Source organism: Stigmatopora nigra, chromosome 15 (assembly GCF_051989575.1).
Source record: "Stigmatopora nigra isolate UIUO_SnigA chromosome 15, RoL_Snig_1.1, whole genome shotgun sequence".
NCBI classification, from domain to species: Eukaryota; Metazoa; Chordata; class Actinopteri; order Syngnathiformes; family Syngnathidae; genus Stigmatopora; species Stigmatopora nigra.
Genome location: NC_135522.1, coordinates 8,843,527 through 8,857,826, shown reverse-complemented (window position 1 = coordinate 8,857,826; position 14,300 = coordinate 8,843,527). Strand labels below are relative to the sequence as shown.

Here is a 14,300-nt window from a genome sequence, read left to right as displayed (position 1 = left end):
CACACCAAGTTGCCATTAGTTTAAATAAAACACGGAAATTGGAATTAAAAGCCAAATGAAATTAACACACCAGAATTGAAATGTTACAGATAAAGTATAGTAATACATCTATACTGCATTTTTTTTCTTAGTATTGCGGCTCATTCTGGAGATATTTTTTGTCAGGGATGACTCTGTATAGTGGTGGACTAATTCAACTTCATAAATTATGCAACATTGTCCCATCATGTTAAAGATCAAATGAGTCAAACAAATGTATTATTTTGAAAGACCTAGGGCAGTGTTTTTAAAATAAATATATACAGCTGATTTTCTGTTAAAAATAGGCCAAACAAAACCCTCTACACTGAAATGAAGAGGTCAACATTGCAGGTCTTTGTTTGTTACACGATTATACAGCAGCACAGAACATAATCCCATTTGGCATTTGAACGAAAATAAAATTTAGATATGCACAAATTGCGGGAAGATGTGCAATTCTCTGACAAGTGTGTTCTTGCATGTATATATATAGTTACTAAACTGCAGATATCATAACATGTGCTAATTAACATTTTGAGGCTTACATTGGAAGTTTAGTGTCAGGTTTCACTCACTTAAAACACGATAATAATGTATTATATTCCAAATCATAAACACTAGGATAGCATAATCAGTTAAAAAGGATGTGGAGGTGTTGAACATTAGTATTGTAAAGCATCAGTTTTACGATATATAGATACTTTGGACAGCAATATGATATTTGCCAAAGCATAGGTACCTCTACTTATGAATGTTTCTACATACAAAATAAAGCCTCCATTGGAAACCTTTTGTTCAAAGTTACAAAACAGCAAATTAAAGCAAACATCAGGCTCCACTCTAGACAGATGCAAGAGCCACTTCTGGAACGAATTATTTTTGTAAGTAGAGGTACAACAGTTTTACACAGTCTGCCATGATTTGATTTAATTCAAGAGCCTTCGATCATTTCAATAAGATATGTCTACATGTAATGGAATCAGTTATTTTGAACCTAAACTGCTAACTTTCAGCAAAAAACTGTAAAACTGTCTGTGCTGATTCTGTTGGAATAAAAATGTGTACCCAATGCAGCCCTTTCTGAAATAATTGACTTATAACATCTCAACTAAACCAATTAAAGTGTTTTTAAAGTTTTGGAAACTTGTTGCAAAATAATAATAACAATAATAATAATCAGACATGTGACTTGCTTAAGACACTTGAGTTGCTTAAGTAATCCAGTTATTTTGATTCAGATTGATGTATCTTTACAATTCCAATGTTCATGCTGTAAATGTCCAGACATCACAAATCTTGTTCATGTGTTTTTGTTATTTGATCTGCAAAAACACACTTGCCATTCTTGATCATTTTCTTTAAAACTGATCAGATTGTGATACGTACATGAACTCTCCAGAGAGCCAAACTCTATTATCACAATAGATATACCTGAGTAGTAACAAACAATGAGTGCCTACCATCAGGAAAATGATCTCTCCCTGCCCTACCTCTGGGCACAGGCCAACTCTACATCAGCAATGGTCTTTGGGGCATCAGAAGACAGAATCAAGGGGCCTCCCTTATCCCGAATCAGCACGTCATCCTCAATCCTGATACCCATGCCGCGGAAATGTGCTGGAGCCTGCTCATTTTCCTCACTAATGTATAACCCTGTGATGAGGAAAAAAGAAAGATGCAACATTTCAAGAGCATTATAATGACATACATGAAAAAAGCAATCTAATTCGTTGTACTATATCGGTTCTAGAAAAATATATGGGTTCCCAGAAGCTACTGACAGGTAACGTTGCAGGCACTAAAATGATATCATAAATATTGGCATGTACGACTAATGAAAAATAACATGCTGCTGTTGTCCATTGTGTATTTTTCACTATGTAGTTTCCAACAAATGGTTGTCCTATCTAAGATGGCTGCCATTTACCCTTTCCTGGAAACTGATATCAATTCCGAGACCTGTCTGTGTGAGTTTGGCCAAATGACCATGCTTTTTGGAAAAGAAAAATAAAGTTTTTTCTTTTATTAGTAAATGACTGTGAACTCATTTGAATGTAAAACTTACAACAGGAGAACAATATTATGACAATAAAATCATTCAATTCCAATGCAATGCAATTCCAATGCAATGCAATTCCAATGCAATGCAATGCAATTCCAATGCAATGCAATGCAATTCCAATGCAATGCAATTCCAATGCAATGCAATTCCAATGCAATGCAATTCCAATGCAATGCAATTCCAATGCAATGCAATTCCAATGCAATGCAATTCCAATGCAATGCAATTCCAATGCAATGCAATTCCAATGCAATGCAATTCCAATGCAATGCAATTCCAATGCAATGCAATTCCATTGGAATGCAATTCCAATGCAATGCAATTCCAATGCAATGCAATTCCATTGCAATGCAATTCAATGCAATTCAATGCAATGCAATGCAATTCAATGCAATGCAATGCAATGCAATGCAATGCAATTCAATCCAATTGGACGTCCATCATTTTATTGAGAAGTGTGCCATTTTATTACTGTTTAAGTAAATACTAATATATTCAGGCTTCCAACACATATGATAAAAGAAAGCACTGTTTAAAAAAAAGTACAATATTTGGCCAATCAGAGTGAAGATCCAGACGTAGGATTTTTTTTGTCCGGCTTTTACCTGGTTCTATTGTGATGGTCATTCCAGGCTGTAAAGGTTGTGAACGTGACAGTTCGGGAGTGTCATGGACATCCATGCCCAAGTAGTGTCCAACATGATGGGGGCAGTACCGCCTTGCAGCCTTGGAAGACAAATTAAAAACAATTTTTTTTTTTTTGGTTGCCTCTTATAGATGGCAACTTATTTTTATTTTACTACCAATAACAGTTTAATAATGGTGACAGCAGATGCTTGACAGTGAACAGGAATCATCCAGCATGAAAAGCGGGAATCAGGAAATATTTTATTTCTACTTTCAAAGACTAGGCAAAATTCTGTGTGGAACTACCTTAGAATTAAGAAAACTATAACATTTTAAAGGAAAAAATAACAACTGCACAAAATAACACAACATACTATAGGATGCAATACTAAGGGCTATATAAATAAATGACTAAACCTTTATCCCTCCAATCATTTGAATGTTAAATTGGTATTGCAGTAGCACATCGTCTTTACATACATTTAAAAAGACCATTTAAAAGGTTTCCTTACCATGAGTAAATCGGCTTGGCTAGTCCCAGCCTTGATGATGCCGAGACGCTTGAGCTGTCTTGCTAACAACGATAGCATAGTACTGTAAATATGATCCAGACTGGCACCTGGGGAGCAAACAGATAAACAGGCGAGCTGGACCTCCAGGACAGCTTCATAAAGTTCCATTTGGGGAGCGCTAAATCTGGCAAGTGGCAAAATGAAGCGTGTTAGAATGAAACACCAAGATCATGACAATGTTGTCGTTTGGAATAATCCACTTACTTCCCATTTACTGGCCATGTTCGGGTCACATCGCTGACATAACCAAAATATTCACAACCGCCATCGAGAAGCACCATTTCACCATCCTGATGAAGAATAATGAATGTTTGACTTGGTATTTTTCAAAACAATTTTGACACAGCTAGTTTTGACTGTTACCTTAATGATTTGGTTGTTGTTGATGTAGTGCAGAGTATTGGCACGATTCCCTCCTGCAACCACGGGTGGATAGGCCAGGAAATTAGCACCATGAATGCGGTTCTCAAAATCAAACTGAAATTCAAATGATACATTTTACATACCTATATTTGAAGTAATGATTCAATTTTGACTAAACATAAAGTAGTAAGTTGTTATTGAAGACATGCTTTTTTGGCAATTCATTTTCAATGATAATAGCATTTATTAATGTGTCATTTTCTACAATTATTCACATGTTCTACACATTAAAACATGTAGATATGCGATATTTTTATGGTTCAATGTGATCAAATATTGACTTTTCTTGCCATACTCGACTCATAGCACCCTTCCATTTTAGTGATGTGTGACTTGAATTAGAATTGAATGAAATGGGAAAAAAATGTAGTTTATACAAACTACCTTAGCAAACAGCACCGCTTCATCTACATCTCCATGCGATAGAGCCATTGTCCTCCTAAAACCCTGCAAAAACAAGTTGGATTGCATTTATTGGTTAAAAATTGAACAAAAACTGATAGAATAGAGCGAGTACAGTGACTCAATATAAAAAGTGCAACATTAAAAAGTAGAGTATGGAGTTTTCAATTGAATTAAACATCTACCTGAGCTGTGATGCGACCAGCTTCCTGCATAAGGGCCACCTCAGATGAGCTCTTGAAAGCCCTCAGTGAGTGAATTAGGGGACTTAAAGGGCGCGGAACTGGTCCTGTTGCCAGGACTGGACTGACATGTTCCTGGTGGAGTCGGGGGTGAGATGGTTGAGAACTATCATACCATAGTGTAGAGCCTGAAGGAATATAACGGTAGAAAGGGTAGTGTTTTAATGAATTGGACATTTTGCACCGATAATTACTTAACAGGGAAAATGCTATTTACTATCAGGGAGTGAAAAATATAATTTACCACATGACAACACATACTGGTGAACTATGGTTGTGCAAAAACAATTAACTTTTGGGATCAAATATCATATCAATAGGTTCCTACTTTTGACAATCTGATAATAAAACAGGTTTAAAAAATAGAATACAGTAATACCTTGACATACGAGCAATTTGAGGGAAACGTTCATTTGAGCTATGATCGTATCTCGAGGTAGCACTGTACAATATTTCGGTATCAATATGTTCATACTTTTGACAACCTCATAATTAAACAGCTTAAAAAAATAGAATACTGTATTTCATCATTCTTAAATTCAAGATGATGGAAAACAACCCACCTTTAAGGCTTTTAAGCACTATACCAAGTTCTTCTGTGCTATGAACCCTCTCTATGCCAGTCAAAGCGGCAGCCCCATCCTTCCCTGATCGCGGTCCATCCCACAATTCTCTGCCTGGGTCTCTTCGAGGGACAAATAGGACGGCCTGGTCTGGTCGGCCTTTTCCGTACAGAACCAGAGCGCTGTCAGGCTCCAAAATACCACACAGGTAGAGGAAGTCCTGTTTATTTTTTCAAAGCAAAAATTTGGGAAAACAAGTCTCATTTTCAAATCTAATTGAAATGCAACCGCCAATGTCAAAAATTACCACTATAGTTTTTCCGGGTTTCTCAAAAACATATTAGATTAAGACTATTGACTGGAAATTATGGGAATAACAAAACACTTTTAATGCTGCAGTTTTAGAATGAGTTGTCAATTGTCTTTAAACCTAGGTGCCAAGTCAGAAAAAAGATAGCATTTGACCTCAGAAGTTCCACTGTACGGTAAAATAAATGAAAGAAAACACACCTGGTTCTGGTGAAAAGGATAAGGTATATCATTCGTCATGTAGCGGGTCGGATGGGATAAAATAATGAGGACATGAGTACTGGAAGAAGCAGACGGTCCGAGCTTGTCCATCTGAGCCTCGATGAGTGAGGCCAGCCGGTATCGGCGGAGTTCATATTCTGTTTGGCTCAGGCCAGGTGTCACCTCACCTGAGAATCAGACACATCACAGATCATTGCCTACTCTTAAAATAGTAGATAAAACTGCCTCTCCAGGCTTTTACTATAAGTGGTTGGAGTATATAGTATATAGTTCCTTGTCAAGCCTGTGACCTTACAGGAAGAAAATATGTCATGATGATCAAATTAGTACTTTGTCAATGATGTCTGTACAAGGTGGCCCCACGCGTCGGCCTCACAGTTCTGGGGTTAAGGGTTCAATCCCAGGTAGGTCGTCAATGTGTGGAGTTTGCATGTTCTCCCCAGGCTTGTATGGGTTTTCTCTGGATACTCAAACATGCATAGTAGGCTGGTTGAACACTCTAAATTGTCCTTAGGTATGAGTGTGAGCATGAATGGTTGTCAGTTAATCAAGGGTGTCCCTTTCCTGGTGATAATAGTTAGCTGGGATGGGCTCCAGCACCCCCGGCAAGCCTCCTGCGGATAAATGGTTTGAAATATGAATGATCATATTGTCTGTACAATTCAACATAGTGCTAGTAAACTACCTGAAGTTGTTGGTGTGGCATGAATTTTTGTTGTCAATTAAAAATACCACTTGAGTGGAACACAAACAATAATCACCATGTTTGATGAGATGAGGGTGAGTGAAAGCACTCGGCTGGCCAAGGTAGCGAGCAGGAACCGTCTTTGGTTTCAGGCTACCCGGTTTCACAGAAATGTTCCTGCGTGGACACCACACACAACCTATAAAGACAAACCGGCAGAACACCTTTAATTTCATTGACATTAGTTAACTATTCATAGCTTTTTAATGCAACCTCTCTTTCGCAGTATACCTGTGAAAACCTGCAACCCTAATGAGGATAAAGCGGTTCAGAAAATGAATGAATGATAAATACATGTTTTAATAATACAACCGTTCATTTTGTGCATATATCATTCACACGCGGTTATACCGATGACAAGGTGAAATCTTTAGCTGCCACTGATGGCAAAAGACATCCAATTCAATTGGAGTAGGAGGGCTTCATTAATTCCCTGCCACACTCCCAGATTAAATGAATTGGACGTCTGATGGTGATAAACTCATTGAAATTGATAGCAGAAGGATGACACACAAAAAATCTCATTGTCAGTGGCACTGAAATAGTTAATAAAACAGCTTTCCATGCTCTTTGGGGGGTTTGTCGATCTTACGAGAATCGAAGTTACTGTTTTGTAATTACAAATGTCAAGTTTTTCCCAATAAAAAAAAATACAACCGTTCAGTTTGATAATGGGGTTAAATCATTTTAAACACACCTCGACTCCACTTTGGTCTTGGTAGGAAAGTAGCAGCTGCCCTTAGAAGAATAATTCCCCCGGAGGAGGACATTATTGTCACTGCCTATCGACGACCCCAATCAAGGGCACCTTTACTGAAGTTGCAAGTGAAGGATATTTATACGTTGTTCGATTTTTTAAAGAAGGTATCTTATACTACTCAAATACAATTCAAGTACTACTACAGAGAGTTGACAGCTACCACAGTAGCCGGTTGCTATCAGCTATATAAGGCAGGGAAATGTAAACCCTGAGTTTTGTTTGACAGGTGAAGATGCCAAGGCTTGGTCAAATTCTGGTCATATTTAATATACCTCGGAAATCAAAGCGTCTAATTAAACTTGCCAAATCATCATGGTTTATAAACTAAATAAAAATATATGTTCTGTGTGGACATATTCACTATATATTTTTACCCAATACCACAACTTAGTTACACTCTTTTATGCTGAACATTAAAGTATTGTGTATCAGTACACTAAAGATTTCAGCAGGAAATTTATTTATGTTTGTTGACACTAATTACACGTTTTATTTATGTTTTTATTTATTTTTAATCTGCTGTTTTCCCATGATTTAACGATAGTGGTCGCCATAAAAACAAAGATCAGGGTAAGAACACCCAAATGCATCGCGGGCTAGTCGACTTAGTGCCTGAATGAAAATACACAACAATCGACGCTTGGGCCAAGGAAACAATATTTAAGACGTTAAATATTGACACCAACCTTCTGCTTTTTCACCTTCTTTATTAATCTGCGAGTCATCCCGCAGGTTGGTTTGCTTTTTTAAATGACCAACTTTGATGATTAAGCGTGTGATTTAAATTGTATTCGAATAATTAACACATCATTGCAAGCTAACGCCTCCAACGAGTTCATGCGTCAAACATGGTTCTCCCTAGAAACGCCCGTTACGCCCGCTGCATTTATTCACGATTCTCGGTGCAAAATCTTTTTATTTGAAATGTTTTTTTTTTTAATTTTATGTGTTCATGTTCAGCCGTAATACGATCGCACGTAAAATGCAAGCCGTCACGCGGTCTTTACTTGCGCTATAGCGGGTTAAGGCTAAGCTATTTAAGGGTAAACTGCGAGATCGGTTAAAAAACTTGGTTAACTTGTGGTCCGATTTGTTTTTATGATTTCATCCAGACATAACTGAGAAATATGGATTCTCGAAAAGTGTCAGAATTGAAGGGTTTTGTGCAACTATGCGAGTCCAATCCCGCCATTCTACACCTTCCAGAGATGGCTTTCTTCCGGACTTGGTTGCAGAGGTCAGTTTTGCCTTTTTTTTTAAAGCTGCAAGTGTGGGCTATAGTTGTTTTTGGCTCACATTCACGTTTTTTTTGTAGTTATCGTGTAAGTCAATAGATCACCAAATTGTGCCAGAACTTGCAAAACATGAGGTATACTTGCACGATTTGTTGAAAAGACAAAAAGTTAAAGAGCAATTAGGGGTGGGGAATCTCGATATTATACGATGTGTTACAAAGCCAATGATGCTCTCACTATATAGCGATAAAAAAAATGTGAAAAATTGTGAAATTCAATGATTTGAAGGCATTTTTAAGGGTGGGGCTTTTATGAGGTGTATTTTTATACACAAAAAAATGTGCCTTTACTTGTTTTGTGTTAAATTTAATGAAGCTCAGAACAATGTTTTCTTTGCCTTGCAGCATGGGTGCAAAATTACCCCAATCTTCCCCCAAGAGTCATTGCCAGGTAATGTATTTATTTTTCTATCATTTAAAAGTGCATACACTAAAACTAATGGGAAATAATAAGTATAAATCATGCGTAGAGAAAAGCATAATTGTTTTTAAATTGTTTATTGGAGGGATAGAATAATATGAAGCACAATTGACCAAACCTAATTTGAGTTATTTAATTTTCAAAAATAATAATGGATTTTTTTTTTATTCTGACTTGTAGGGGGAGTGTCCTTGTGGTCCTCCACCCAAATCTAAAGCTTTCCCAACTGAGCCCCCGCCTTCTGCTACATCCGAGAGTGATGACAGTGAACTAGGTAATTAATTTCTATTTTTTTTGCTCACTACTTTACTGTTAAAAGAAAAAAAGTAGTGCAACTCACATCTGGTTGAAACATTGATGTGCAGAAGAAGACCTGGAGGGCGTCATTGAACCAGATACAGATGAACCACAGGAAATGGGAGACCCTGATGTTGAGGTGAAATGATCTCCTTGTTAAATAAGCCAAAAAAAAAATGTTATTCATGGGAATGAAATGCGTGTGCATCCATTTAGGTGACGGAAGAGATGATGGATATGGCCAATGACAAAAAGATACAAGCCATTGATGCTCTTGGAGAAGGTAAGTGAAGACTGACTCATCTACCCTAGCTTTAAAAAAGAAAATTTCATCACTTTAGTGGTGTTTTTGTTCTTTCATAAATGTATTTATAGTTTTGAAAAATTGCAATTAACTTATAATATATGATGTTTCTATTTCTGATGGTGGAGACAATTTGCCATCCAAATAGGCCAATATTAGCTTTCAGAGATCAGATTTATTATGAATATTCTTTCTGGATTTTTTTATATTATTTGGATACTAAACTTTTCTATCCATAAAATGATCATATACACATTTTACACTGTCAAAGCTGGAAAATCATAATTTTGTATCATTGGAAATGTGTAACTGGAATAAAACAGTCATTGAGAATATATATTATCTATATTATTTTTTAGCATTTGTTTGAATTTTTATTTATTGTTTGTACTTGGGTCTGTCATGAAACTGTTTTAATGTTTGGGGTCATGTTGTCGTTTCTCACAGGTGATCTGCAGAAAGCATTGACTCTTTTCACTGAGGCTATCAAGCTAAATCCCTGCGTGGCCATCATGTACGCCAAGAGGGCAAGGTAAGATGAGCATGCTTTGATTCTTTACGCATTTTGATATGCTATTCATGCGTTGCCTTTGCCTTCTTAGCGTTTACGTGCAGATGCAGAAACCCAATGCAGCTATCAGAGACTGTGACAGAGCCATCCAGATCAACCCGGACTCAGCGCAACCTTACAAATGGAGGGGGAAAGCCCACAGGTACCTTTTTTGTCCTTCATATGGATGTTAAGCTGACCGAAAGTGCCGTTAAAAAGAGGATTATGAGCACATAACTAATATTTCCATTATTGTCTTACCATATAAGCATTTTGTCATGTTTCAGGCTGCTGGGTCACTGGGAGGATGCGGCCCGGGATCTGGCCACAGCCTGTAAACTGGATTACGATGACGATGCCAATGCGCTGCAGAAGGAGGTCCAACCTAAGGTGAGATAGAAAACGGTTTACGTCAAATTACCATATTTTTTGGACGATAAGTCGCACCTGAGTATAAGTTGGACTAGCCCAAAAAAGCACTGGAGCAAACTAAATAATAAATATAAAAACCCTTGGTTATGCTTTGCAATATGAATAATCTGATCTCGTTCTTTTTTTCACGTCAGGCAAACAGAATCATCGAGCACCGGCGCAAATGTGAACGCAAGAAGGAAGAGAAGGAAATCCGGGAGAAGCAGGAGCGTATTAAGAAAGCCAGAGAAGAGCATGCTCGGGCTCAGAAGGTCAGTTCCAAAAATATATGTCTTATTTTTCAAAACGAAAGTTTACAGGTGTCCTTTATTTATTTTTTATTTTTTTACATTTGCACAATTTCACACTTGGTAATAAATGACTAAAGAATATTAATACTTGAATTTGTATTCAGAGGCAACATCTCTGGAAAAAAATCAATTTCAATTGTTTTATAATAAAGTAACATATCGTTTCTGTCCTTACAGGAAGAGGAAGCCAGAGGAGGGCCAGGAGAAGGAGCAGGATTTTTCCCAGGTAGGTGGAAAAGGAAAAAATATATACATATTTGTGAATAAAATGTTAAGCATGATTCCAAATGTGTGACTTACTGTAGGTGGGGCAGGATTCCCTGGGGGATTCCCTGGAGGATTCCCAGGGGGCGCTGCCGGCATGCCTGGCCTAAATGACCTCCTGCAGGATCCAGAGTTGCTCACCGCCATGCAGGTGAATTCATTTGCTTCCTTGCAAAGGCACTCCAACACCTAACTCGTGCTGGAATTATTACACATAAGTGACTCACAGGCAATAGGGAAATGTTTTGTAGTAAAGGGTACCAAACATGTTTTTTTTCTCTTCTTTCCCTATTTTCCTCCACTCCAGGATCCAGCAGTAATGGCCGCCTTCCAGGATGTTGCACAGAATCCTGCTAACATTGTAAAGTACCAGAACAACCCCAAGATCATGGCACTTGTCACCAAGATGCGTTCCAAATTTGGAGGCGCTGCACCTCAACCGTAGAGATTAGATGAGGATTTTCTACGCTGCGGGAATCTTTGAGGGCTTTGCAGTAATCCACGGCGCACATATCAAACATTTTTGGGCTGTCACTTAATCAGAGTGTTAGTTGTTAAGGGGGTCTGGGGGTTGAATTCAATCAAGAGCAATCTAATCCATACTACCAAAAAAAACAAGAAAAGAAAAGTCAGGGGTATTTTACGGGCCTACTGTGACTTAATTTTTTGCAACTAACTGCAATGTTGCCTGTAATGTTTTCTGAATTTGCTTTCTCAGAGCTCCTGCACATGCTAACCCCTTTTGTTTTACAGCCCTAAAGGCAACGGTCTGTTTGTTGAAGTTTTTCAGAACTTTTTTTCTGTTATCCAAAACATGAGATTTGCTCTTTGACACGTTTGGGGAAAATGGTTAATAAAGCTTGTTTCTATAAGCCATAATTTGTTGAGTTCCATCGTCTGCATTCATTTTCTATATGGCTGACCCTCACAAGGGTCTCGGAGGGGTGCTGGAGCCTATCCTAGCCCACTATGAGTAGCTGAATTGTTCACTAGGCCACCAGTGTGAATCACTCCAACTCAATCTAGGGAAATTTTACTGTTCAGCCAGGCTACCAAGCATGTTTTTTTGGGACGTGTACCTGTGGAAAACCTACACAGGCCCAAGGAGAACATTGCAAAATCGGAATCCACCGGGAATTGAACCCTCGACCTCAGATCTGATCACCAAATCCATGATGATTGAATACTGATTCCTCAGCTATGGAAAGGTTTCCAAATAAGTTATGCTATACACAAGTTATATTTCGCCTTGCGCAGGGGTGGGCTAACTTTTCCATAAAGGGAGACAGTGGGTTCAGAAAGGGTCAAGAAAGGCTTTCTATGAAACTTAAATACTCTCCTAGGACATGGCGTCCACATGTGTGGACATCACATTTCTGGTTGTCACAAGACTACAATGTTAAATTTTGGACTACAATGTTAAATTTTGGACTACAAGGACCTGGCGTCCATATATGATGTGGACATCATTTTTCTCAGAAACTTCATGTTTAAGATCATTCTTTGTTTTTACACTCATTGAGTCCCAATTAGCCTAAATATCAAAGAGAAAATAAAAAAAAATGCAGTTTGGGGGATACATTTGAAATAAATAGTAAACATTTTAAAAATGGGGCCCAATGTTGCATTGAAAATCAGATGACGTCTACTACTAACAATTTTAGACATAAGAAACAAGAGTTTGAAAAAGATCTGTCTATATTTGCATTTATTAGAAACAAGAAGAAACATGCACGATTCTGTGTACAGCTAAATGGAAGTGAAGAAATGCATTGTGGGTAGTAACCTTAAAAACAAAAGCCAATGAGGTACTCAACGTAGCCAAACTAGTGTCCATACCTGGGGAGGAAAAGGGAATATATTTTCATTTTAAAAATATGTTACTCCTGAAATTCCAAATGACAAAATTACTTACTTCTGGAACTCCCACTCTCTGTTGTCCAGTGGACACACTTGTCTCGTTTTGAGCCAACGGGAGATACAGTGAAAGTGGAAGGCATGCTGTGGACAACAAAGACAAATGCATTATATAAAATGACCACCTCTATTAGTATTAATATCAAACTCACATTGCAGACACCCCACGCTACGGTGCACTCTTCTGATGTCGCAGAAGCTTGGTTGGCCTGGCATTCAATACCTAAAATTTACAAACAATTCAAAATTACAAACATTTTTTGGAGGGTTAAAGAAATTCCACACAATGACAATTTCAAAATGTCATTTTCCACCCCTAAGATAGATGGACTTATTAGTCAGTTAAACAGACTAGCTCCACCTAGTGGTAAAACTGAAAAGTTCAACAGAATGTGTAGACTAAATTCAAGATTCTTTTACCGGCCCAACAACACAGCAGTGTTTGATAACTTACAGAGATCCATGATGTGATTTCTACATATGGCACAGTTATCCACAACTATGTCCCAAGCCCATAGAGCCACAGCATTCCACTGTTAGGAGAAAGGAAAAAAACGGTTTCTTAAAAAGGAGAAAGGCAAATACACGCCGTTTAAATGACGCGAGCAGCTCATAATCCGGTGTGCTTCAGCGTTAGAATGCTAGCAAGGGTCTTGCTTTCTGGAGAAAGTTATGGCGTTTATTTAAACGCTAAGTGCGTAGTGAGTGACAGGGCCCTACCTTTTTAACCTCAAATCGCTTCTTGCTCACTCCGCTACTGGAGCAGCTAGGTGCATCTACGTCCATTGCTGCTGCCATCTTGAATTTGACAAATTCTTAGTGAACGTGAGTCAGCGTGAGATTACTTCCGGTGACCATTAAAAAATACTTAACGTCACAAAGTTTTAAACGTCATTAATTGTTACAAAGCAACCACTGCTATAAATTATGATATATATAAATTTTTCAATTTGTTGGGGGCTACATGTTCTTATTAAGATGGTGCATTTCAAAAGTACCCGGAAGTGTTGGGTGATTGGTTGAAATATGGGTCTTTTATCAATGAATTAACTATAATTTAAAAACGAATTACTATTTTTTCCTTTGACTGCCAGAAATTTCAAATTATTAAAATGCAAGTGGCGTTGAGTAAGAAAAGTCAGGTTCCACCGAGATTTGAACTCGGATCGCTGGATTCAGAGTCCAGAGTGCTAACCATTACACCATGGAACCGTATGTGGAAATGACTTCACGTAGCTTTTTTGACACATTAGATATGATTACGTCAAATCGATATCACTGAAAAGACTGTTTTTTGCACCTTTAGGTTAATAAAAAGAAGCACATTTTACATGATTTCAATATGTAATTGCACATTAAAGTACTACTATATGTATTGTTACTAATGTATTGTCACTCTAAGATAATACATAATTATTACTAATATGTCACAATATTTCTGTGCCCCAAAAACAGTTCACCACCCTTGTAGTTTGCATTTATTTATTACACCTGAAGCAAATCATGCAGTCCAACACACCGTTCGCATTTTGGATATTTTATTCAATCATTTGAAAATGATGTAAAACAGCCATTCTGGGTGA

The 14,300-nt window shown here is 37.7% G+C and overlaps 3 protein-coding genes and 1 non-coding gene across 5 annotated transcripts; 1 reads left to right on the top strand and 3 right to left on the bottom strand.

Moving 5' to 3' along the window:
* Positions 1–245: 245 nt before the first annotated feature.
* Positions 246–7,179, bottom strand: xpnpep3 (X-prolyl aminopeptidase 3, mitochondrial). Its single transcript, XM_077734763.1, has 11 exons — positions 6,886–7,179; positions 6,205–6,327; positions 5,423–5,610; positions 4,913–5,132; positions 4,293–4,477; positions 4,090–4,152; positions 3,646–3,759; positions 3,487–3,572; positions 3,223–3,406; positions 2,689–2,809; positions 246–1,674 (listed from the first exon to the last, which is right to left on the bottom strand). Exons 1-11 carry the CDS (start codon positions 6,956–6,958, stop codon positions 1,508–1,510), a joined length of 1,524 nt encoding a protein of 507 aa, XP_077590889.1. The 5' UTR covers positions 6,959–7,179; the 3' UTR covers positions 246–1,507.
* Positions 7,180–7,514: 335 nt separating this feature from the next.
* st13 (ST13 Hsp70 interacting protein) lies at positions 7,515–11,679 on the top strand. Of its 2 annotated transcripts, none has more exons than XM_077734764.1 (13): positions 7,515–7,680; positions 8,061–8,185; positions 8,588–8,633; positions 8,844–8,937; positions 9,029–9,099; positions 9,177–9,243; positions 9,712–9,796; positions 9,867–9,977; positions 10,102–10,204; positions 10,381–10,497; positions 10,714–10,762; positions 10,842–10,951; positions 11,108–11,679. In XM_077734764.1, the coding sequence occupies exons 2-13, from the start codon at positions 8,076–8,078 to the stop codon at positions 11,243–11,245; spliced, it is 1,101 nt and encodes a 366-aa protein (XP_077590890.1). In that variant the 5' UTR covers positions 7,515–7,680; positions 8,061–8,075; the 3' UTR covers positions 11,246–11,679. The 2 variants fall into 2 exon arrangements, with proteins under 2 accessions (XP_077590890.1, XP_077590891.1); XM_077734765.1 differs by lacking the exon at positions 7,515–7,680 and adding an exon at positions 7,776–7,850.
* An 813-nt stretch (positions 11,680–12,492) lies between these two features.
* rbx1 (ring-box 1, E3 ubiquitin protein ligase) lies at positions 12,493–13,595 on the bottom strand. Its single transcript, XM_077734663.1, has 5 exons — positions 13,438–13,595; positions 13,172–13,250; positions 12,870–12,940; positions 12,716–12,801; positions 12,493–12,639 (listed from the first exon to the last, which is right to left on the bottom strand). Exons 1-5 carry the CDS (start codon positions 13,513–13,515, stop codon positions 12,627–12,629), a joined length of 327 nt encoding a protein of 108 aa, XP_077590789.1. The 5' UTR covers positions 13,516–13,595; the 3' UTR covers positions 12,493–12,626.
* A 262-nt stretch (positions 13,596–13,857) lies between these two features.
* On the bottom strand, positions 13,858–13,929 carry trnaq-cug (transfer RNA glutamine (anticodon CUG)). Its single transcript has one exon. It is a non-coding gene; the product is annotated as a tRNA-Gln (tRNA).
* Between the last annotated feature and the right edge of the window lie 371 nt (positions 13,930–14,300).